We start from the raw sequence: 26,449 nt of genomic DNA, 5'->3' as shown, positions 1-26,449 counted from the left end.
AACTAATAAGAGGTGTTTATTCTCCATGTGAATGAAAGACCTAACTAGTGCAATCCCAGATACAGAAATGTGTCTGTCACTTACAGACAGACAAAGCAGTCTTATTTTTTGTTTGTTTTGGTTTTAAAGAAAAAAGATTGTCTTTGCTTTTCAATGTAATACTTGCACGTGTGTGTGTATATGTGTGTGTATGCAAATGAACTCATTACCTCCTGCACTATATGCATATTAAGTAGAAGGCAGCATTGAGTGGCATCATCTCTATCCTGCAGTTAGAATTTCCAGTGATAATTTAGCATTATGATTTATAAATGCTTAGGTGTTTTTTTTTTCATAAACTCTTCCAGAGTAAATCAAGTCAATATGTAGTGATAATGACAATCATATTGCTGATTATCTTATCTGAGCCAAAAATGGACTAAGTGTGTTGAGTGTATTTCCTGTCCCACATCTGTTTTAGTTTTAGAATGCTGGAGAAAAACTGAGTGCCTTGCATTTGCTGGATATATGCTCTATCACTGTTACCTTCTCAGCCTTAGTATTGCTCCATATTTGAAGAAATTGTAGCCTAGCAAGTATAGTCAAACTTTAAAGTCTGATCTCTTTAGTCAAGACAGTTCAGAGCTGAGATACATATCTGGGTCTGTTTGATTTTTTTTTTTCTTTCAACCCTAAACCATTGCATCTCAAATCTTTATAAATCTCATAGAATTCTGCCTTCCTCTGCCACTAGAATGCAGGGATTAAAGGCAATCACCACTAAGCGCAGCCAAAAGGCATTACTTTTTGTTTAGTTTTTTTTTTTTTAATAATTTATGTGCATATGAAGGTGTCAGATCCCTTGGAATTGAGGTTACAGACAGTTGTGAGCTGCCATGTGGGTGCTGGGAATTGAACCCGAGTCCTTTGGAAGAGCAGACAGTGCTCTTAACCACTGAGCCAGCTCTCCAGCCTCTTGTTTTCTTTTCTGAAAGCTGTATTCATTTTGAATGTGTGAGTACATGCATGTATGTGCGCCATGTACATGCGTGTAAAAAGACATCGGATCTTCTGAAACTGAAGTTCCACATAGTTGTGAGCCACTGTGTAGGTGTCTAACCTGGGCTCTCTGCAAAAGCAGCCAGTGCTCTTAACTGCTGACCATTGCTCCAGCAGCTTTGCAGAAAGACCTGTTTTAATGGTGTGCTGCTGCTTTATTTAAAGCTCAGAGGGTTAACTATGACAATATTACTGTCATTTTTTATGCTACCTGTATTCCATGATGGAGCTCAAGTATAACCTGCTCCATGCTAATGTGTCGTAATTGTTTTTGTTACCATAGGGAAAGCATATAACAAAATCTACCATCTTAAGCATTCTTAAGTGTGGATATTACAGTGTATTAACCACTTGTTACAATACGCCTGTAAAATGTTTCTGTCTTATACAACTAAAATTCTGTTTTCACTCTTCACTGACCCCTTGCAAATCCATTGTGCTTTCTGTTTTTAAGAGGTTATTTTATATGTCATATACAGTAAGAGGATCCTGCAGCATTTGACCTTTTTTTTTTTTTTTTTTTTTTTTGGCTAGCTTATTTAACCTAATATCTTCAGAGTTCATTCACGAAGGATGTGGTAGGAATTCCTTTTCAGGGAGGACTACTTACATACCACATTTTATAAATGAATTTATCTGTTTGTAGACAGTCTGCTTTCCCCTCTTGGTTTTTGTGGCGAGTGCTGCAGCAAATATGGGAATGCACATTTTTTGGCTCTGTGTGTGTCTAGCCACTGTGGACTATGTGTGGAGGCTAGAGAGTGCCAGCCAGTTCTCTCCTTCTGTATGTGGGGCTAGAGAGCGCCAGCCAGTTCTCTCCTTCTGTGTGTGGAGGCTAGAGAGCGCCAGCCAGTTCTCTCCTTCTGTGTGTGGAGGCTAGAGAGTGCCAGCCAGTTCTCTCCTGTGTGTGGGGCTAGAGAGTGCTAGCCAGTTCTCTCCTTCTGTGTGTGGGGCTAGAGAGCAAGCTCAGGGTGTGGGGCAGCCAGAGCTCCTACTCGCTGAGTCATCTGCCCACTTAACTTCTTAAAAGTAGGTTTAGCCACAGAGCCTCTGGAACTCCTAACTTGTTCTCCCGGGAGCGTCCTGCTCTTGGGTAGAGCACCTTGGGAGAGCCGGTCTCCCGCTTGTGTGTGACTTGCTTATGTGTGGTGTGCAGCTGCACTCCCTGTGTGAGTGCATGTGGAGACCAGAGTTTTCCGGGGATGTCTGCCATCTCTTTTCCACCAGACTTTCTGAGGCAGTGTCTCTCCTCGAACCTAAACTTTCCAAACCATATCAGTTAGCCTGGCTGCCTTGAGAGCTGCCAGGACCCTGTTGTCTTTGGCCCCTCCCCCTCCCACTGCAGTTCTTAGGTTACTGTGTGATTTTATATGGGTCCCATGAGGTCTGAATTCAGGTCCTTAGTCTTACACAGCAAACATGTTACCCACTGAACCATGTCCTCTGCCCCTCCATTGCCCATCTCTTTTTCTCTTTCCAGTCTGATGACTCATTAATGTAATTTGTATCTATTTGTATCCCACTGGTGCTGAACAGGTTTTATATGTCTATTGTCCACTGATGTCTAGTTTCTTTTGAGTAGCCTGTTGCTGTTCCAGCATGATAATAATTTTAAAGAAATACTTTAGGCTGGGCATGGTTGTACACACCTATAATCCCAGGACTCAGGAGGCAGAGGCAGGCCGATCTCTTGAGTTCAAGGCCAGCCTGGTCTACAGAGTAAGTTCCAGGATACCCAAGGCTATACAGAGAAACTCTATCTCAAAAAAACAGAAAAAAAAAAAAAAAGAAGAAGAAGGAATACTTCAGATTTTTTTCAGATTGTTAAATATTTAGGAATATTTACTCCCAATTAAAAATATCTTTTTTAACTTTTAAATGCTGTTTTTCCATGAAATGAGTTTGAACTCCTTTAATGTTTAAAGCTAACAGTCATTTCTTTTGTAGTGTTTATCTGTGATGCTGAAAGTAGTTTACCTACTCTATCATACAAAAAAGTATCATGTTATTTATATTTTATACTTGTCTATATTATTCTTTGGTAGAAAAAAGAAAATTGGTATTATTTTGTAAGGTGCTAGGAATTTTAACCCAAGGATTCCTGCTTTTTATCACTGAACCAGCATTTGGTCTTATTTTTGTTTTTAGACAAGCTTCAATTAGCTCAGGACAGCCTTGAACTCTCAATGTAGCTGAAGCTGACCTTAAGCTCTGTCTTCCTGCCTCTACCTCTGGAGTTCTGGGATTACAGGCACTCCTTAAATATTGTCAACTGGGTGATTTGAAAGCAGTTTGTAGAGTGGAAAAGTTCAGACTTTTTATTACTCCAGTCTGAGTCTTAGACTCAATGCCATCACCAGTCAGTGGAAATTATTTACTAGCTCAGAATCTCAATTTTAACATGCAGATCAAATAAAAACCAAAAAAATAAAAAGGAGTACGTCTGTTCCTAGGTATGGTGGAGGAGAAAGTGTATTATAGATAAAAGGGCAGAGGTAAGAGCATCTAGGAGAGTCCGGAGTGTGCGTGGCCAGGCTGAGCTAGGTCAGTGTGGAGAGAGGAGAGAGAGGGGAACCAGGTACAGTAGCCAAGAGGGCAAAGGGACAAAAGGGCAGATAGCCAAAATATCTGGATTATACAGGGAAGAGCCTGTGGGGGAAGGGCAGCTCAGCCCCAGGGCTAGAGAGTTCAGGGTAGAGGGCGGGGTGTGCCAGCCCTACTCTATAACAAGTAGGGACTGAGGGATGCTGGGACAACCTGGAGGCCTGGTCCACTTTGACATGTTACGTGGGCACCTCCTTTGTCCAGGGTTTGAAACTTAACACAGATAACAGTGTTTCGTGGGCCAGTGACATGGCATAATGGATAAAGGCACTTGCCAAGGCTGAGGACCTGGGATTAGGCCCAGGTGGAAAGACAGTTGGCTCCCAAGTTGTCTGATCTCTACACAGCTGCTGCAGTGCTCTCAAGGACATAGACAACAGCTTAAATAAATGTAAACCATATGCTTTGTTAGTTGCTTTGAAAATTACAGAAGATTTTATAAAATTTCTTAGCATAGTGCCTCTGTGGAAGGGATTATCCAATAAGTGGGGATTGGTGTGGCATTGGTGGTATGTTGGTGAGCGTAGCTGCTGCTGAGTTTCAAACCTGGAACAAAAGGCTGAGCTGCATGCTTAATAAATCAAGCAGACCTGGCTGGGCTCTCCCAGCATCCCTCAGTTTCTACCTATTACAGTGTGCTGCTAGCATATTCTGCCCCTACCCGGAACTCTCCAGCCCAGCCGGCTGTGCTGTGCCTCCCTGTATAATCCAGACATTTTGGTTCTGCTGCTTCTAGTTTCCCTCTCTCCCCCTCTGCCTACATGGCTCGGGTCATGACCGCTCCCATATGTGCCTGCCTCTAGCTGTGCTCTCCCACGTCTATAATAAACTTTCTCCTCCACCATACCTAGGAGCAATCATGACCTTTTTTAAATTTTTATTCCTTTTTTTTTTTTTTCATTGAGCTGCCTTCCAATAAATGGGAATTGTTTTATCATTATTCTGAAAACAGTTTCCTATGGAATGAAAGGTGTCTTTGCTTTTACAGTAATTGATATTTGATATGGCAGCTTAGGAAGCCTTGTCATAAGTGAGCCAGAAAACATTATGTAATTCTTTGTTTATTGTAATTGATATACTATGTTATAATATTAAAGTTGGCCAATAAAACATTCCAGGTTATTAAGTTTAGGTTTTAGTTTACTAGTGCCCCATAAATATAGTTATATCAGGTCTGGAGAGTAATTTAGCTGTTGAGCACTAGCTATAGTCTTGATCACTGCAAAATGCACAAATTTCTGTGTTATAATTTGGGTTTATCATATACTTTCTGAGTATTTGAGTAACTTCTGTTTGTAAGGAGGAGTATCGATGTCCTAATTAGCCCCTAATTCCTGCCCTGTCTGCCCCACCCCTTTGTTTGTTCCTTGTTTTCAGGCTCACCATGCCTGCAGCTGGTACCAAAAAGGCTACTACATCTCAGACTTCTTTAATCAGCGAATCATACACACAGCTGGATTTTTTACCCGACAAGCTCAGAACAAAGCTGCTTCCATTCCAAAAAGATGGCATTGTTTTTGCCCTCAGAAGAGATGGCAGGTATAGTACTTTGATAAGGCATGCTAAAAATTACTTAAAATGTGTTAAAAAGCCAAGCTCTGTTTAATTTATTCCTTTCCTGTATCAAATTTTTCTTTAGTCAAATTGATTGTACTGCAGTAGGCTTTATTCATAATCTGTAACTGACTTATATTTCACATTTTATTTATTTATGCCCTTGCTGTACACATGTGCCAAAATGTACTTGTTGAGGTCAGTTTGCGAGAATAAGTTCTTTCCTTCCACCATGTGAGTTCTGGGGCTCAAACTCTGGTCTTCTGGTATCTTTTTTCTGTTTTGTTTTGTCTGAGATGGTCTTCCTACATAGCCCTTGCTGTCTTGGAACTCACTGTGCAGACCAAGCTTGCTTCTAACTCAGAATTCCACTGGCATAGAGCAAGTTTCAGGTAAAGAAAACCTTAGGTCCAGGCGTGGTGGTACATGCCTTTAATCCCAAACAATGAAGGTGAAGTTAGTAGGTTTGTAGAAGGAAACACCCACATTTGAAAGTGACATCCATGGGGCTGGAGTGGTTAAGAGCCGTAGTTTCTTCTAAAATACTTATTCTTTCATTTTTCATATCAATTAGATTTGTAGTTCGCTTGGAATAACTTTATTGCTGGTACAAAGTAAAGATCACAATTACTTTTTAATTGACTTTAACGATCGTGTCCAGTGGCTCTTTCCTAATTTAATGAAGAGGCTGACTTAACCCGCTGGTGAATACTGACCTCACTGTCGTAAATCAGGTTCCTCTTCTAGGTGAGTGCTGTCTAATGGGATGTTCTGCCAGGGTGGAAACATTCTGTATGTAGATAATTCCAATCAATGCCCACTTTAGCAACCCATGACTTTTGAGTTCTAAAAATATAGCTAATGCAAGTAAAGTGTGCATCTTAAATGTTGTCTAGCTGGAATTAATTTAAATTTAAATCTGAAGAGTCACGTATATCGTCTGGGCTATGATGTGTTATAATGCAGTTGTACATTTATTCTGTTTATCTGTTAGGAACCTTTTTATTAATTTTTAAAACTTTGTACGTCTGGGGGGCAGGCACGCTTGCATGTGCCTTTATATATCTGAAGGTCAGAGGAAGGCATTGGCTATCCTTTATCACTCTGTTTCTTAGTCCTTTGAGACACTGTCTCTCCTTGAACCTGGCGCTGAACTGGGATCTTGTGAGCTGCAGCAGTCCTGTCTCTGCCCTCAGCAGCTCTGAATTTGCAGGCACACAGTCGTTCTTAGCTTTTGATGTAGGGTCTCAGCATCTGAACTCAGGACTCGTGCTTGTACACCCACGAGGCCATCTCTTTAGCCCGTCAATTTTAATTATTTGTCTTATTTTTATTTATGTTTATGACTGCAAGTCTCTGTGTGCGTGTATAACATGTGTGTGCAGGTGCCCAAGAAGGCCAGAAGAGAGTGTCAGATTTCCCAGAGATGGAATTAAAGGCTTCCACCAAACTTGGGTGGAAGGATCCAAATTCAGTTCCTCTGTGAGAACAGGAAGTACTTCTAACTGCTGAGCTATCTCTTCAGACTTCATTTTTAATCTTAATACTCACTTTATTTTAATTATTATTTGGGGAGCCAGGTGTAGTGGTGCACACATTGAATCCCAACACTCAGGGAGGCAGAGGCAGGTGGATTGCTGTGAGTTCGAGGCCAGCCTGGTCTACAGAGGGAGTCCAGGGCAGCCAAGGCTACACAGAGAAACCCTGTCTAGAAAAACAAACAGAAATCAACGGAGTAGGTACATGTAGGACAACTTTGTGGGGCTGGTTCTTTCTTTCCGCCTTTATACATGGGCTTCAGGGCCTGAACTCAGGACACCAGGTTTGCGTGGTTGAACTATCTTGCCTGACCTATCCTCCAATTTGGTACCCTTCCTCTTCCCAAACAGTCCCCTTTCTACTTTTTATATAGATTCTACATGTGAAAGAAACAGTGTTGATGTCTGGCTTTTTTAGTTTTCCTTACTGTGCTTAACATGGTAACTCCCTGTGACGCGGTTTTGGTCTCTGTGGTTTAATGGAGTTGTATTATGCTTATGGACACACTTCCTTTAGCATTTCATCTGTTGCTGGGTATTTGGGCTGATTTTGTGACCTGTCTGTCGTGTCCTGTCTTCTGTCTTTGACTCTTCAGTTTATACTCAGGTGTGGCGGATGTGGGGATTCTATGGATAATATGGGTTGTGTATTTCTTCATTCTGTAGAGTTTTGTTGAACTGTGTCACTCATACTGGCCTGGAAGTTGCTATGTAGTCAAGGCTGAAATCCTACTGATGATCCTCCTGCCCTGCCTCCTGTGTGCTAGGCTTAGATGAGCACCGGGATGCCTGACTAGATTTTCAGTTCTTTGAGGAGCCTCCACAGTCATTTCCATAGTGTATGCACTGATTATATTTCTACTAACATACCCTTCACATCCTTGGTAGCCTTTGAGTACTTGATGATAGTCTGTCTATCTAGTGCTTTTCTCTTGTGTCTGGCTGGAGTAATTTGCTCTTTGTGGTTCCAACTCTCATTCACAGACCCACAAAGGAAACTTTTCTCACAAACCTACAATTTTTGTACTCCGCAATGAGTAGGTCTTTTATATCAATTACCTTTATTATTCCTAGGAAATTAGGATATTTGTTTGTTATGAATTATCTTTGTCTTATAAATTTTTCTACTTTCTCACTATACAGAAGTTTTACGTGGCATAGTTTTCTTTGTTTTACTGGACATGTGGGTGATACTATGCATTCCCATTGGAAACTTTACGGTTGTCACCTGTACGAGTATCTTTTTAAAGAATCACATTCATTTATTTATTTGGTGTGTGTGTGCACATGAACATGCCGCATTGAACTATCCAGGTCAGAGGACAACTTTCGGGACTTTTGTTCCATCCTTCTACCATATGGCATCTCAGGGGTCAAACCCAGGTCGTCAGGCTTGACAGCAAGTGGCTTTACTCACTGAGCCATCTGGCCAGTTCCAGTGTTAGCTTTCTTCCAGTCCTCACCTCCTTGGACTCTGTTTATATCTCTGCGAGTCCTGTCCTTGGTATCCTTATATCTCCTACCTTCCTTTTCTTTTTCTTTTTTGCTTTTTATGTATATAAAAACGTGTGTAGACGTGCCTCTATATTTACCTACTTAAGTGCATTTTACACACACGTGTGCTTACATTCACTTTGGTTTACTACCTTTTGCTACCAGTTGTCCTCAGAAAAAAAAATTACTGATGTTGTGAGACCGAAGTCACCTGTTTTTTGTTACTCATATGGGAGAGTTGTATTATTAAGTATTCTTTACACAGAGCAGTTGCCCTCACCCCAGGCTCAGGGATTAGCTGACTAACTGCAAAGAACAGTCCGTCCTGTCCTTTCCTGCAATTAGAGAATAGGAGCACTGTGAACTTTGCTCTTAGCTTCAGCAGTATATTTTTAAATCCTGGCATATCCAGTTTAAGTTTGTTGTATATTGTTTCTGGTCATGTTTGTTCTGTGTTTATTTCTGTATTTATTTATATACTTGAGGACTGTTTTATTTTTTGTTGCTCTATATATTTTACTTTCTAATATTCTAGTTTCTTTTCTGTTGCTGTGATAAAAATATTTGACTTACAGGAGGAAAAGGTTTATTTGAATTACACTTCCAGATCGCACACCTCATTGAGAGAAGTCAGCATAGAAACTCAAGCAGAAATCATGAAAGAATTATGCTTGCTAGCTGGCTCAGTAGCTCATGCTTTTTAATACAGCCTAGGCCCACCTGCTCAGGTGATGGTGCCACTCACAGTTACCAGGGCTCTCCTGCCTCATTAATAAAATCATGACATACACATATACCCTGCCCACAGGCCGGTTTGATCAGTTAGTCCCTCAATTACAATCCCCTTCTTAGGTGGCTTAAGATGTATCAACTTGACCATGAAAGCTGACTAGGATATCTTGTGTATTTTCTAGTGTCATGAATTTTCTCAGTAATCAAGAATCTTAATGTGTAGAAACCTCAGTGATTGGTACGTTCTCATAATGAAGATTAGCTAAACTGAGTTCTTTCTTTGGTCTTTCTTAGGTCAGCCATGTGACATAAATATTAAACTCATTTACAGGAAAACTTAGTATAGTCATAATTTCCAAAGCCTTACCAAGAAAAAAATTGTAGTAATACTGTATGAGAGTTTTAGCACAGACAATATTTGTGGTTAACACACACACACACACACACACACACACACACGTATATATCGCCTTTCAGAAAAGGAATGTATAATATGCTCTGGAGAAAACCAAGTCCATCCTGCCCCAAGTCGCACTTTTCTGGAACCATATTACTTGTTCTTAATAGCTTTGGAAACAATTCTCCAGTAACTATATAATTGTAAGTTATTGTCTATTTTCTTGATTTCTCTGTGACAAAGAATGACTAATTTTACCTAGATATGGAAAAAAAGTTATAATTGTAGAGGAATTTGAGGAATTTTAATCCAGGAACAAGGCTGGTCTGGCAAGGGATCACATCCAAAGACCTTCAAGGTCTATGGGATCTGGCTGGAATGACTCAACTCTCACCAGAAGAACATGAAAAAGATTTAGGAGAGCAACATGGTGTGTGTGTGGGGGGGCAGTTTTACCAAGACAGTGTTAAGAGACAGACTGCAAAGAGAGAACAAGTTAGACACAGATGAAGACAGAGCCAGAGCATGAGAAGGAGCCAGAAGATTACAACAGATAGCTAGAGTTAGTTTGATGCCCAACAGAGCAATTCAGACAGAGGCTGAGAGAAGCCAGTTTGAATCAGTTAGGTTAGAGAGGAGTTTGAGCCAGAACAGCTGGGTTGAACCAAAAAAAAAAAAAAAGAGCTAGAAAAGGTGAGCTTATTTAGCAGTAAGCCCCAGAGGCTAAAAAGGTTGTAGACTTTGATTAGATTGCATTGAGGCTAGAAGCTTCCAGGACTAGGCCTAGGTTAGCAGACAGAGGTAGTAAGCCTGCAAGACAACAATCACATTTGTCAAATGAAAGTTACTTTTACACATAGAAGCTGAGGAGATGGCTCTGTGGTTAAAAGTACTGGTGCTCCTCTAGAGGACTGAGTTTGGGTCCCCGGGCCCCATGTCAGTCAAACCTACCTGTCTGCAGGCACCTACACTCATGTGCACACAGACACATATGCATACATAGAATCAAATAAAAAGTCTTTTTGAAAAAAACATTATATTTTATTTATACAAACAGTTTACATATTTCCCAAATAGCTTTTTCAAAATTATTATAGTGTTGAAATACACTAGAGTGCTTCTTTGAAGCCAGTGAGCTTTGCTACTGACATGATAATAATTTGGTTGTTTATACATTTTGAAAAATATTAAAATATTCCAAGTTACCATATTCCATATTCTTTAAATAACACAGGGTAAAATGTTATCTCTGAAGTGTTGGCTTGTGAGTAGGAGGGAAATTATACATTACTGTGTTATATAAAACTGACTCATGAGTGGGGAAAAGAGCCCAAGAATACCAGGACACCCACACCAGAAAAGGCCAGTATGTGCTGTTCCTTTTTATACCGTATTCCAGCAGTCTGCTTAATGAAACACTATTCATTAAGCAAATTTCAGCAATTTCTTCGTTGCCTTGGTGAATATCTTTCTGTTTTTAAAAAACTGAAATAACAATTTTAAGTCTTGAAAATTGTTCATAAGACAAAAAGCTTAATTTCATATTTGAAGTAATTTGCAATGCTTCAGTTTTTTTTTAACTTAAAATCCATAGAATAAAGCAAGCTAATGTTAAGAGTATTTTAGGATATCTTTAAAATAATACTATAAATACAATTAAATAATATTTTAGCAAATCAGATCCAACTGAGCGATGATGGTGCACACTTTTAATCCCAGCACTCGGAGGCAGAGACAGGGGATCTCTGAGTTGGAGGACAGTTTGATCTACAGAGTGAGTTTCAAGACAGCCAGGGCTACACACAGAAACCCTGTCTCATAAAAAGGGAAGGAAGGAAGGAAGGAAGGAAGGAAATCAGATACCCAGGCTTATAAACAGATCAAGCTATTTTACTGACTATATTATATATTGTATATATACATCTCATCCAGTCTTTTTGATCGCTTAATTATTTTTAAATTTATTTATTTAACCTGTATATGCATTTTGTTTACATGTATGTGTGTGCACTATCGTGTGTGTCTGGTGTTTGCAGAGGTCAGAAAATGGTATCGGATTCACTGGAACTGGAGTTACAGATGGTTGTGAGGTACCGTGTGGGTGCTAGGAACTGAACCCTGTTCTCTGGAGTTCAGCCAGGGCTCTTAACTGCCGAGCAATCTCTCCAGCCCAGATAGTTTGATGTTAAAATAGGCACAAGGCACACTTTTGCACGGTAGCATTAAATCATCTTGACAAAAAAATTTTTTTGTTTCCCAAAAATGTTTAACTTGGATATCACAAATAAGGTTTTGTTTCTATGAACTCTCTGGTGTTTTTCTTTTGTTTGGTTGCTTCTTGGTTTTAGGTTACTGTTATTCAAGCAAAAGTAAAGTGAAAGGTTATTAGAGAAAAGAGACAAAGCAGCTTACTTCCTAGGCAGAGCGAGTGTAGAAGGAAGCATACAACTGGCAGGGTGGCTGCACAGCCGAAACGCACATTTCATTTTGTGGAGAGGGGTTTGAATATTCATGCCCTTCGGGGAAACATTTTGAATATGATGGTTTTCTTGGTAAGGGGTGTAGGGAACTTTAATCTGCATGCTTCCTTTACACAGGCTTACAACCAGCACCTTTTCCAGAGAGGGCTTACCGAGGCAGTCATTGTCCTAGCCGTCCTGGCAGTCACTGGTCTGATCCAGTTTGCCTATGGCTCCCTGTTTCTCTACCCACTTACCTCTTGGCTGGGAGTGTGAAGCCTGCTTGGTTTGTTTTGTTTTGTTTTGTTTTGTTAGTGCTATAGCACCAGCTGCTGGGTCTCTATACAGTATCCTAAGGAATGCTGTGCTTCCTTCTTAATCCTAAGGGGAGCTGAGAGGTGCTGGTCCACTTGCGGATCTGTTGAAAGCTTGTGTGGGAGTTTTGGCCCTGTTAGAGAAATACAATTCCTTGGATGCCTATTCCAAGGCCCCAGTGACAGACCTTAGATTTTCACATTTGTCATTGGTATGGACTAGAAGGTGCACATACTCATTAACTTGAGATGGAATTGTTTGCATCTTAGAGAACACTAATTTGACCAAAAGTCTAAACATCTAATAACAATATTGTATCTAGTAGAAGTCCTAAGAGGCATACAAACCAAGTTACACTACGTAGGGCAATTTTTCCTATTATGAACCTGGTGTTTGAATATGGGAAACAGAACATTAATTGGTGATTTTTGTCTTAAAGATGTTAAACTATTTGTGTATATGGTGTGTGTGTGTGAGAGAGAGAGAGATTTTTCTAGAATTAGACTTGTTTCTTAAACCTGCATTTCTCAGATTAGGACTGAAATGCCTTGCTTACTTTCTGGGCTGACTTCAAAAGAGTGTATGGTTCCCTGGCTCTTGGAATGCAGAATTTTGTGTCTTATATTCAAGAAGTGCATTGCTCAGTGACAGAACCTAACAAAAGTTGTGCTATGATGGAATAGATGCCACGGTGGAGGCACAGATGCACAGCTGACAGCATGCAGGGCATCCTGACTGCAGCTGAAAGCCAGTAACACATGTCATCTGGAGCTAATTCTTGGAGGCCTGCTCCAAACTGGATTTGGAAGGCTGGATATGCATTTAGTAATTGAATAAGGTAGGATCTAGGAGGGGAACCTCCATGGGATCATTTTGGGCAAAAGGAATGCAGCATGTAGGGAGATTTGTTAAAGAGGAATGATGCTGTTATTTTAGGTTTTTCTTATTTATAGAGTGGCCTTTTTCACATCTATCTATCTATCTATCTATCTATCTATCTATCTATCTATCTATCTATCTATCTATCTATCTGTTTCTGTCTGTGTCTGTGTGTCTCCACACATCCCATAGTTCCAAGGTCAAGTCTGTTAGGTTAAGACTCTTTCCACTATGTAGGTTCTACGTACTAAATTCAGGTCATCAAAGTTGGTAAGAAGCTCCTTTGCCTACTGAGTCATCTCACCAGCCCACAGATGTTTGTTAAGAATATTACTCTTTTGTTTTCTGTTTGTTTGTTTGTTTGTTTGTTTGTTTTGAGACAGGATTTCTCTGTGTAGCCCTGGCTGTCCTGGAACTCAATCGTAGACCAGGCTGGCTTCGAAATCAAGAGATCCGCCTGCCTTTTCCTCTTTAGTGCTGGGATTAAAGGCCTATGCTATCACTGCTCGGCTGTATTTTCTTTTTAAGAAAGATGTGATAGTTTGATAGTTCAGCCTTTCTGTTGATGTTGTTGTTGTTTTGAGACAAGGTTTCTCTGTGTAACAGCCCTCACTGTCCTGGAACTCTCTCTATAGACCAGGCTGGCCTCAAACTCACAGAGGTCTACCTGCGTCTGCCTCCCAAGTGCTGGGCTTACAGGCGTGCACCACTGCCTTTTTGACCATACTGTATTTGCACTAATTACTTTCCTAGCTCTGTCTCATCAGTGTTGAGTGTTAATGATGCCACTCACAAACGAAACGACTGAACATCAGCTACTGACAGATAGAATGAGATGCTTGGTTTTCTGCTAGGTTTATAGTGAAGCATTGTGTGTGTGTGTGTGTGTGTGTGTGTGTGTGTGTGTGTGTGTTGCCTGATATCGGGTTTCCCTATGTTGCTTAGGCCAGCCGCCAACTTCCTATGTAGCCCAGCTGGCCTTGAACTTCAAATTTTCCTGCCACAGCCTCTTAAGTGCTGGGATTACTATTACTATGTATTTTAAAAATGTAAGTTAGGCAGAAGATTCATTGATCACCGCATAATCTGTTAACTTGGTAGCACTGCTTGTTGTGGTAGAAAACTGATAACCAGAGGTAAGCTGACTCAGCTATGCTCACTTATCGGCAGAAACGTTGGAAGCTGCATCCATTTGCTTACAGAGCCCAGTGCTTAAAGAACTCATTGTAGCTCAGTGGGTCTGAGAGTTGAGCCTGAGAAGAGCACAAAGTGAGGTTGGGAGCTTGGTCATGAGGACCTAGAGGAAAGCAGTTGGAAGGTGTAAAAGCAAAGGACCAGGAAAGATTTCTGTTCTCTTTACAGTGGAATGCTTAGTGTGTGTGAATGCTAATAAAAATTATTCAGCAAAGAAGAAAAAAACAGGTCAAAGAAGAGATAATCAGTACTGAACTATTATGAGAATGTAAGAAGAGAGATCTGGAGTTCTGAGTTAGACTGTGATCTAGGATAGAAGGAGATGAGTGTGATGTATACAGGACTTAAGATTGGCGTTGCCAAATGGACTGGTTAGTTTATCTCTGGGTTAGCTTTTTAGATTGCCTTGCTTGTATATGTAGTACTTTAAGTAGCCACTGATAGAAAACACTCCTCTCTCATCACATTTTTCCTTTTCATAATTTCAATTGTAGTAGTTGTGGTTTAAAAATATTAAGTGGAAAATTCTAGACGTAAATGATTTGTGAAATCTTTCTTTCACAAATGCAGCATGCTTTCCTAGCCCATCTAGTATGTAAATGATCTTTTGTTTGGTATGTCTGTTTTAGACATTACCCACCTCTTAGCCACTTGATAGCCATGTTGGTTATCAGATCTATTGTCACAGAATTATAGTGCTGGTGTTTAAGTAATTCCTTTTGAGAGAGTGTTTGAGAGAACACATTCATATAGCTTTCACTGTTTCAAATTGTTATAATTGTTCTGTTTCTTTTTATTAGTTGTTGAAGTCTTACTGTGTCCAACATGTAACTTACGCTTTATTTTAGGTATATACGTATAGGAGAAATATTATTTATTTAGTATTTCGTGTTGTTTGAGGTTTCAGGCATCTACTGAGGTTCCTGCAATGTATCCTTGAAGATAAAGGGAAGTCTAGTATGCTAGGCCTCATACTAGCTGAACATGCTTTAGAAATTCACCTGTGAGTCCTCACAACTAGATGGAGGCTTGGTTTCTGAGTGTTCTCATGGAGAAAGGACTCATACTAGCTGAACATGCTCTGTAAATTCACCTGTGAATCTTTACAACTAGATGGAGGTGTGGTTTCCGAGTGTTCTCATGGAGAAAGGACTCATACTAGCTGAACATGCTCTGTAAATTCACCTGTGAGTCCTCACAACTAGATGGAGGTGTGGTTTCCGAGTGGTCTAATGGAGAAAGCCGTAACTGCCTAGTATACAGACTATACAGACGTGACCTAATGCTCTGCCAGAGTGTTTACATGGAAGGAGATAATGAAATCTGCTTGGGGAAGTGAAGCAGGGGTCCAGGCAACCACAGAAGAAGGATTGTACCAGTACACAAACTCTCCGTGTTCATCGAAGAAAATCCAGTCCTGACACCCAAGTAAATAGTAAGGTTATTGTACTTAAAGAATATAAACTTGGCGCTAGAGAGATGGCTGAGAGGTTAAGAACACTGGCTATTCCTCTAGAGGTCCTTAGTTCAATTCTCAGCAACCACATAGTGCCTCATAACCATATATAATGAGATCTGGTGCCCTCTTCTGCTGTTGCAGGCAGAACACTGTATACATAATAAATACATCTCAAAAAAAGAAAGAATATAAACTTGTTCTTAGTACTTGTATTTGTAGTCATTTTTCAAATAACAAAATTATAGAATTCCAAAGCTTGGTTACTGTTAAGGTCTATTTAAGAGAAGAGAAAATTGATGCCTATAGTTACTACTTGATTTCCAACAAAGCTTTTGGTAGGACTGTATGTTCTTTTCTTTTTTCCTTAATTTTTTTTCCCTTGGTTTTTTCAAGACAGGGTTTCTCTGTGGAGCTTTGGCTGTCCTGGAACTCACTGTGTAGATCAGGTTGGCCTTAGCCTCATGGAGATCTGCCTGACTCTGCCTCCCTGAGTGCTGGAATTAATGATGTGTGCCACCACTGCCAGGCTGCAAGTTCTTTTCATTAAAAAACATTATTTTATTTTTGTCTGTGTGTACATAGTTGTGTATGCATGTGCATGTCTAAGTTAGAGTTTCTGCTGCTGTGAAGAGATACCATGACGGACAGCTCTTATTAAGATAAGCATTTAATTCCATCTGGCTTACAGTTCGGAGGTTTCACTCATTCCATCATAGTGGGAGCAAGGCAGCACACAGGCAGGCATGCTGGGGAGGAGCTGAGAGCTCCATGTCTGGATCAACAGGCAGCAGAAAGAGGGTGATGCCCGACCTGGCTTGAGCATCTGAAGCCTGAAAGCCCACCCCCAGGGACACACCTCCTCCACCAAGGCCACGCCTCCTAGTGCCACTTCGGATAGACCTGTGGGGCCATCCTCATTCATAGCACCACAGTACATAGTCATACAGATTTGCACATGTGCATGTGGAGAACAGTAATTGATGCAGGCTGTTTTCCTCCAAGGCGGGGTCTCTCACTGAACCTGAAGCTTGCCAGTTTGGCTAGACTAGCTAAACACTCTCCATCCTCTTGGCTCCACCTCCCTAGTGCTGAGGTTATAGTCACGCACAGCTTCACCTGGTTTGGCTTGCTTTGCTTTGGGCTTTTCGTGGGTTCTGAGGCATCCAACTCAGATCTTCATGTCTGTGGGACAAGCACTTCACCCCCTAGCCATTCCCACTCTAAACTGCATGTTCTTAGCTCACAGTTCCCTGTTATTTCACCCACACTACATTGCCTCTCACTTTAGTAACTTTTTAAAACTGTTATTGCAGATCCTTTGTTTGTATATTTGGGATTTGTGTCATGCCTGACGCACATCTAAAACATTTTTACTTATAATGCTTATGCAATTCTTCTTCTTGACCTTGTTTCAGAGTCTTCCTAGTCCTCAGCATTTAATTGATGTTCCTCTTCAAATATCTAATTTAGATGGTCAGCTACATTTGCAAAATATCTCTTATATAACGCTCTCAATTTGGCCTTGTTATTTTATTTCAGTTGTTATTTTTGATGCAATAGGGTACATATTCTCATAGTATATGGCTCTTTCTTTACTACCATCTTGATTAGTTCATTTAAAATTATCTCAGAGGGCAGATGAGATGGCTCTTCAGGTAAAAGTGCTTACCTCCAGCCAAGCCCGATAAACCTGAGTTCAATCCCCAGAAGCCACATAGTGGAAAAGAGGATGTTCTCTGTGAAGTTCTGTGGCCTCCACACACGTGCTGTGGGACAGCTGCCTCCTGTCCTCGCACACATGTAATAATGAAAACCATTTTTAAGGTTTTATCAGAGATTCCTTTTTGGTTTTGATTCTGTTTTTTTTGAGACAGGGTTTCCTCCGTGTGCCCCATCTGTCCTGGACTCACTTTGTAGACCTGGCTGCCCCTGAACTCACAAAGATCCTCCTCCCTCTGCCTCCTGAGTGCTGGGATTACAGGCATGTGCCACTGTGGCAACACTCAGCTCAGAGATTGCTTTTTAAATTTACATTTTTCTTCATTTAGGAATCTCTTTTAGGATGAGATTGTCCACACTGTAAATTTTATTTCATTTATTCAAGGGAGGGCACACATGTGCCAGCATGTGGTGCCTGTGGGCGTAGAGGACATTCGTAAGAGTCAGTTCTCTTTTTCCACTGTGTGGATCCTGGAAATCAAACTTAGGTTGTTGGGCCTGGTGACAGACACCTTACCCGGTGAGCATTGTCCTTTGGTTCTTTGTTTGTTTTGTCTACTGGACACAAGCAGAAGAGGGAGCCTCAATTGAAAATAATTTTCCCATCAAATTGGCCTGTATGCAAGTCTGTGAGTCATTTTCTTGATGTGGGAGGGCCCAGCCCACTGTGGGTGTCTGTGCCCCTCAGCAGCTGGTCCTGAGTTGTATAAGGTGGTTAAGCAAGCCAGGAGGAACAAGCCAGTAAGCAGAACCCTCCATTGTCCATGCTTCAGTTCTTGCTTCCAGGTTTTTTCCCTGACTTCCCTTAGTGAGGAACTGGCCTTATTAAGATGAAATAAACCTTTTCCTCCCCAAATGTATTTTGGCCATAGTGTATATCACATCAATGAAAGCTAACTGGGACAGCCATCCTGCTGTCTCTAGGCATGTTAGGATGAAAACCTTTTAAAGTGCAAATTTCCAGGTCTAGAAACAGTTTATTATCATTGTCAGGATGTAATCAAACTGAATGTTCAAGAGAGAATTAGCCAACAGATACTGTAAGGACATTTAATATTTTTTGAAATTCCTGTATTTTTTCCTTTTGGTAGACTGGATCAGTTTTCAAATGAAACTGAATATGTATTTGAAGCTGACAGCCCATATGTAATAACTCAGGCTTACAGTCCTGAGTACAGATTTCATTAAGTTGTCATAAGGACCGGTGGCAGAATGACGACTGCCGAAGGGAAAATGCTTATACGAACTTGAAGATGACAGTTGGGCCAACGAATTCTGAATCTAAGGTATTTTGTCTGGGTGTTCTTTTCAAAGGTTTAATCATTTTTGCAGTTACAGAACATCTGCCATGCCTTGGGAACTGGGTTACCGTTGCAGTTCTTAACATACTCAGTTCTACACTCCTGCTTTTCTGTGGACTAAAATGCTTTCTTCTACTCTGAGTTTTGTTTTTCTTGGAGATCATATGTACTCTAGGCTGAGACTGTTTTTAATGCTTTATGTGGGCTCAAACTTAAAGTGCTTCTAAATGGCATTAAGGAGCTTTGAATATCCCTCTTCCTGTTCTCTCTGTGTGTGTGTGTGTGTGTGTGTATGTGTATGTGTGTGTGTGTGTGTGTGTGTGTGTGTGTGTGTGTGTGTGTTGCACAAGGCCAATGGCCCAACATATCTAAACAGGTTCCCACTGGCAAATTTTTCTGGCCATTAAAATATTAATTAAAAGAAAGACCCTTGTAACACGTGAGTCAGGTGACTGCCATGTCCACGTTGGGCTCTCAGCACTGGTCTGGCCCCCCTCTACACTGCATATGCTCTGTAGAAGGACTGGGCAACATTTCTTGACTCGAACTTGCATAAACTAGGCAGATAACGCATTTTAATGGATGGGGTTGATTGTAAATTAGTTTATGCCTTGTGATTTGGGGAGAGCTGCTTCTTGGTTTCATCCAGTCATTACCGAGCTCTCTGATCCTTTCGACTTTGCTAGATTTCTTGGGTTTCTCCAAGAATTTTCATGACATTGTCTGACTTTTTCTTATATATTCGGATCTTGAAATGTTGGCAAGTAGTGTGAATTTCAAAATTACAGTAGTGTCTCAGCAACTTACCTTTGCACACTCTGCCCTGAGGAAATGGTGTGACTTGTGTCGCCAGCTCACACACTCTTTGACCAGCCACCATAGTCGCTCTGCTTGGGATCTAAAAAAACTCAAGGGCTCTCGTCCTTTTTGGAGGCGTAAAGCCTTTCTTTACACTTGAAAACAAAACAAAACAAAAAAAGTACCTTGAAAAACCCTGTTTTGGATAAACTCATAAATCCTATTTTGGAAAACTCAATTTTAAGAACTGACCTTATCTATGTCTTAGTTGGAAATGACCATAGCTCATCCCTGAGAGTTTCTAACTCAGCCTTTCGCATGTGTGTTGGGGGGGGGGTCCTTTTCACTTCTTGAGATTATGACCATCGCGCATATTTGCTTCTACTCTTTTGTTTTTTGAGACAAGGTTTCCTTATGTGGCTCTGGCTTTTACTTTGTAGACGAGGCTGGTCTTGAACTCAGAGATCTGCCTGCCTCTGCCTCCCGAGTGCTGGGATTAAAGACATGGGCACTACATCCAGAAGTTTGTATCTTCTATAGACAGAACATTTAAATGTAGAAGTTGATGGTTTTCTAGATGAACCAATCTGGAACTTTTCCCTCTAAGATCAAACTACTTGATCACCTCTAAGTTAAATTTAGTTTTCAACCTAAAAATTTGTCAAATACATTTTGGTAGAAAAATAGGAAGAAGAATAACTGGTTATGAATAGTTAAGCTTGTTTGTTGTTTTTTTTTCAGTATTTTCATATTGCTTTAAAATTATTTACATGCATGAAACCAAATAGAAGTAACATAGTGAACATTTTTGTTTTGTTGGTGGTGGTTTGTTTTGTTTGTTTGCTTTGTTCTTTTGAGACAGGGTTTCTCTGGCTTATCTGGAACTCACTGTAGTCCCGGCTGGCCTTGATCTCACAGAGATCCTCCTTCCTCTGCCTTCCAAGTGCTGAGAGTGAAGGTATGTGCTACCTCCCCTGGCCTAATAGCAACGTCCTTAGTAACTTTCCAACTCAGTAGACCCACCACCGCTACTTCCTTACCCGTTACTAAGCTTTGCCAAAGCATATCTCAGGCTTGCATCAGTTTAACCTAAAATGCTTTGATTCTCATAATATTTCAATTAGATTCCTTGTTAAGATTGCTTGAGTCTTAGGCAATGAAAGGAAGTAGTTAAAGAAAGAGGATTTTACTATGAAAGCTCTTGAATAGGGTGCATTTGCAATGGCTGTATCATTTATTTGCTATGTGTATCATTTACATGAAATTGGAGCTGTAGATAATTTCTACAACTTTTTGCAGTCCTTGGGAACAATTCTGCGTGTGTGCGCGTGTGTCTTTAGTACTAGCAATTGAACCCAGTGCCTCCACATGCCTAGCAATCACTCTACCACTGGGCTGTATCCTACCCTGGGAAGAAGCCCTCAACGCGACCATTGGGGATTTCATTTGTAGAAAGGAGATGCTTCGAAGGCTTCAAAGTGAAGAGATATGTTGGGACAACCGTCACCCTGTTTTGGTTTTATCTTGTCTTCAAGGTGTTATTATTGGCACAACAATAATAGATAAATGGAGGGATTGATGATAGACAATAAATAGGAAGATAGATGATAGATTGTAGATATAGACGATTGATAGATAAATGAGATTGATAAGTAAATATAAGAGATGATAGATGCACATATATGATAGATATATGTCTATATCTGAAATAAATAAGGCAATACTGTTATTCTAAGTCACATTGCTTTTTCTTTTGTGTGTGTGTGTGTGTGTTGTTTTTTTTTTTTTTTATGAGACAAGGTTCTCTGTGTAGCCTTGGCTGTCCTGGACTCGCTTTGTAGACCAGGCTGGCCTCGAACTCACAGCGATCTGCTTACCTCTACCTCTCCCTCCTGATTGCTAGGACTAAAGGTATGCACCACCATGCCTGGCTCACATTGCTTTTTCTATGTATTATTCACATGCATTCCTGTTGCTTTCTTTTTTTTTTTCTTTGAGACAGGTTTTCTCTGTGTAGCCCTGGTTGTCCTGGAAGTTGCTCTGTAGACCAGGGTAGCCTCAAACTCACAGAGATCTGCCTGTCTGTGCCTCCTGCGTGCTGGGACTAAAGGCATGCACTGCCATACCAGGTCTAGTGAATGTTCTTTAAACCTAGTGTCACTCCATCCTGTTCCTCTAGAATTCAGAAATATTTTTGTTGGAATTTACTGTCTTCTAGGATAGGGAGCTGAATTTTCACTTTACGTAGAGAGCCTCCTAAATGATTTATATATTTAAAAATTTTTAATCCTATTAAGTCTTTTGAGTTATGAATTGATATGGAGAGTTTTGTGAGTGACAGATCTGGCCTCAATGAATTTAAGGTTTCTCAACTAGAAAGTAACAGAAGCCATATCTGAATAGTTTTCTTTTTCTTCTTTTTAATGGCTTACTGTTATTATTTTACACACATTGGTGTTTTGCCTACTTGTATGTCTGTGTGAGGGTGTCGGTACTCACACAGTTGGTGAATTACAGACAGTTTTGAGCTGCCATGTGGGTATTAGGTGTTGAACTTGGGCCCTCTTAACCACCTCTCCAGCCCCTATTTGAATAGTTATATGGCTTAAAACTAATTCATCATTCCCCTGTACCAAGGAACCTACTATTTCTCAGTGTAAGTACAGTGCTTATTTTAAGCTTATAATTTTAGACTTTTTTTATGTGCGTTGATGTTCTGCCTGAAGTCTGTGCGAAGGTGTCAGATCCTCTAGAACTGGAATACATACAGTTGTGAGCTGTCAAGTGAGTGTTGGGGATTAGACTCAGCTCCTCTGGAACAGGAACCAGTGCTCTTAACCTCCGAACCATTTTTTTTTGCTCTAGACTAATTTTTTTTTAGACCAAAATGGTTTATCATCACAAAGATACTGACAAGAACTTATTGCCAAACCTGTCTCATAGATATGCTGTTTATCATCTAATTTTGTTTGTGAAGATCTATTGTTTACCAGTCATTCTTCTTTACATATAGCATAACTTACAAATAGTGTATATATGAGTTATCCAGTAATGATAAAGCACCATAGAGAAATTTCACTCTTAATGGGCGTGTCACCCTCTGTGATCATTTTAGTCCTCCTCTGAATTACAGGTAACACTTGCTCTGATGTCTAATGTGGCACCTAATGGCTACTGTGCTTTCAGAGCGTGACAGAGGACCTAAAGTTTTCATCTCAGTTAGTCACAAACTAGTGACTATTGGGTAGAACAGCTCTATTGGATCATCGTTTAATAGATTAATTATGTCATAAAATATTGATATAAAAATACAATACTAAATTGAATGTGTTTCTGAAATTCTGATTTGAACAAGAGGCATAATTTATTTAAATTCAACACCCTGTGTATGTACAGAAGAACTTAAAATTATCACTGGAGTATAGACTTTTTTGTGGCTGAATGTGTGAGACAACGTGACATAGGAATTCTGAGTCAGGTTAAGAAGAGACATTTGAACTTTCCATGTACTCTGACCTTCTTTCCATTCATCACATTCTCCCTCTCATACATTCCCCTTTCTATGGAGGATGACTTCATTCAATGAGGACTGCACATCAGTGATGAGGTACTCATGAGTGAGGAAGGCAGGAGAGAGAAGCCAAAAGCCAGTGTAATAGACTAAGCAACAGAAGACTTGTCATTTGTAATTCCCTTTTTCTCTCTCTCTCAATTATTACATCGACTGTCAAATTAGTGTAAATCGAATCAACACGATGTATTTAGGTTGTTTTCAAAGTTAGTACTCCAGAAGGCTTGTCAGTAGTCTAGACCAGCCCCTCGACATTTGCCTGCGTGTTGCCAGGTTCTCTTTTTAAAGAGAATTTAGAGATATAGTAAGTGTTGGAAGCAGGTGGATTCTTTTGCTTTTGTTCAGATCTCACTTTTTTTAGACCTTTCTTTTTTTTTTTTCAGATTTTAAATGACAAGCAATGTGACAGAATGGATTATTGTTTTAATCAAAGAAGCAAATACTATTCACCAGTGGAACAAAGGTTTTTTTTTTTTTTTTTTTTCTTTTTGTATCTTCCTTTGACAGAATAATAATAGGGCATTGAAATAAGAGGAAATTACAATGATGTGATATTCATTCTTCTCCGGTCAGAGCATGATTTTTTTTCTTATTCTTTTAAGTTAGCCTCAGCTTTTACTGAACAATTTAGACACGGTGGAAAATGTATCAAAACTAGATAAAGAGATGAATTTACTGCTATAGTGGTACTGTATCCCAATGCATTTTAAGTATAAGTTTTAATTGAGAGAAATATAAGGCTCAGAGAGAAAGATTAAGGATTTTATCTAACTTCTGATTCCACCACTACAGTATTGGACCTTTCTAAACTGTGAAATCCTGGGCATTACTTAAATGTATAAAAGAAAGGCATTAATGCCCACATTTCATTTTACAGTTACTCCAGAGAAAAGTAAAAGTAGTGCCTTAGGCTAGGTACCAGCTCAGTGTGGAATGCTTTTCTAGCATAATGCACTCAGGTTTGATCCGCAGTGGTGCACAGGCTGGGTGTGATGGTTATGGCTTAATACCAACACTCAAGACATGGAGGCAAGAGCTTGGACATCATCCTTTGCTAATCAGTTGGTAGCCTAGGCTACGTTATAATCTGCAAATCACAATGTCTATTAGACTGGGAGTTCAGAGACCTGGGTTTTAGTTTTTAAAGAATTATGTGGGTCTTTTTGTTTTTTGTTTTGTTTTATGTTTTGGCCATTTAAGACAGGGTTTCTCTGTGTAATAGAGTCCTGGCTGTCCTGGACTTGCGTTGTAGACCAGATTGGCCTTGAACTCACAGAGTTCCGCCTGCCTTTCCCTCCCAACGGTTGGGATTACAGGCCTAGGAAACCGTGCCCAGATTGTGTATTTATTTTTACGCATTCATGTTTACATGTCCCATGACATATGTGAATATCAGAAGACAGTTTATGAAACTTTGTTCTTTCCTTCTGTGTGAGTCTGGGATCAAGCTCTGATAGTTAGCCTTCCAGCAAACATCTTCACCCGTTGAACACCCTTGCCTGCTCCCCTGGGTTCTAGTTTTTGCTTGAATATTAATTAAGTTTTTAGTTTTGAGCAGGTAATTAAGTATATTTTGAGCAGTGTTTTGTTTTTCCCTTAAAAAAATCCGCTATTATTTGATCAGCCTCAAAATAACATTTTCAAAGTATTTATTGTTTCTGTACATGTGTGAATTTGCTTTCTGTTACTATAATAAAATGCTTAAGATAAGTTTTAAGGAGAACGAGGTTAGCCCATGATTTGCTGGTGCAAATCCATGGCAGAACAGAACAACTTCCCTCATAGTCAAGAAACAAAGAAAAACGAAAGGGCTGGAGTTCCAGTCATCCAGGCATCCCCTCCCCCAGGTCCTCATCCTTGCACGGTTCACTCCTTTCAGTAGCATCATATATATATATAAGGGCCTGCTGGGAACAAGCCCTGAGCCCATGAACTTTTAGGAAAACACTTAAAGTGCAAACTGTCACACCACAAATACTACCAATCAGGTGTGGTAGTTCCAGTACTTGGACAGCAGAGACTGGTGGATCTCTTATTAGTTCAAGCCCAGCACGGTCTCTACAAAAAGAGTCCTCGGCTAGCCCGGAACCACATAGTGAGATCCTATCTCAATAGTAACAATAATAAAATTAGCATAAATTATCCTGCATCTCAATTTAAAAATAGAACATGCATGATGCACTAATTTCACATGAAATGATTTTGTTTTATTTTAATATTAAGAGAGTAGGCTTCTAAATATTTCCATAAAATTTCTGACTCTAAATAATTTTTATTTCCCCCTTAATATTGCTTCCTTCTGTCATGAGTAGCTCAGCATCCCTCAGATGCCAAGTGTATACAAGACTGGCGTGGTGTGTCATGGATGTGATGACATGAGCATCACTTTCTTCCATCAGTAGTCAGTACTCTTAAGAACTGTATAAGTAGCTGACGTGATTTATAATGAACATGACTTGGACGTATGAACAGGTTAATATCTCTTCTGCTTCCCTGATATAAATCCCAGGTGTCTAAAATTGATAAATATTACCGATCCAGGGGCTAAAGAAATGAATTAGCAGCTAAGAGTACTGTTGCTCTTGTAGAGGATGTGGGTTTGGTTCTCAGCACCTCCATGGTGGCTCACAACCGTCCATAAATCCAGTCTAGAGAATCTAATGCCCTCATCTGGCCTGGACATGTGGTGCCCAGACAGACAGACAGAGAAAACATCCAAACAAATATATCTTTTAAAAATGTCATAGATCGGGCTGGAGAAATGGCTTAGTGGTTAGGAGCACTGTCTGCTCTTCCAGAGGTCCTGAGTTCAATTCCCAGCAACCACATGGTGGCTCACAACCACCTACACCTTCTACTGCCCTCTTAGCGCCCTTATATGCATTAAATAAATAAAATCTTTAAAAAAAAAGAATTCTTAAAAAAAAATGTCATAGATCTTATAATACCCTTACCATGATTCTAAATGCCTTCTCCCTGCCAGAACTGATAAGCTGATACTGAACATTATATGGAAATATAAAAGCAAAATACCCAGAAGTAGATGAAATAATTTTGACAAATAAAGATTCATGCTTCCCAATTTCAAAGTAGCATGAAGTTACAGTAATGATTGACGAGTTCCTATGTTGTCCCAGGAGAAATGTGATTAACCTAGTGCCTATATCTTGAGAGTCCAGAAAGAAATTTGTACACATGTCAGCTTATTTTGATATGTGTTCCAAGACTGTTCACTGCTGTAAGAATGAGCTTTTAAACAAATGATGCTATGATTGTTGTTAACCGCTTATGAGAAATTGGAGTTGAACCCTTGCTCATACAAATCACAATATTACTATAAAAGTACACTAAAGACTTAAACCTCAGAACTACAACATAAAGAAATAATACAGGTATA

General features: G+C 40.0%; 1 protein-coding gene across 5 annotated transcripts in view; it reads left to right on the top strand.

The window, feature by feature from the left end:
- The window catches only part of Zranb3 (zinc finger RANBP2-type containing 3), a 133,386-nt gene that overhangs the window by 1,788 nt on the left and 105,149 nt on the right, over positions 1–26,449 (top strand). For all 5 annotated transcript variants that reach the window (XR_009587461.1, XM_060371885.1, XM_060371883.1 and 2 more), the window contains exon 2: positions 5,020–5,181. Coding sequence is in view for 4 of the 5 variants with exons in the window: in XM_060371885.1 (XP_060227868.1) it covers positions 5,027–5,181 (155 nt within the window). In the remaining variant the exon portion in view is untranslated. The remainder of the gene's footprint in view (positions 1–5,019; positions 5,182–26,449) is intronic.

The sequence above is a fragment of the Meriones unguiculatus genome, chromosome 18, assembly GCF_030254825.1.
Source record: "Meriones unguiculatus strain TT.TT164.6M chromosome 18, Bangor_MerUng_6.1, whole genome shotgun sequence".
Lineage (NCBI taxonomy): Eukaryota > Metazoa > Chordata > Mammalia > Rodentia > Muridae > Meriones > Meriones unguiculatus.
This window is presented reverse-complemented; position numbering and strand designations above follow the sequence as displayed.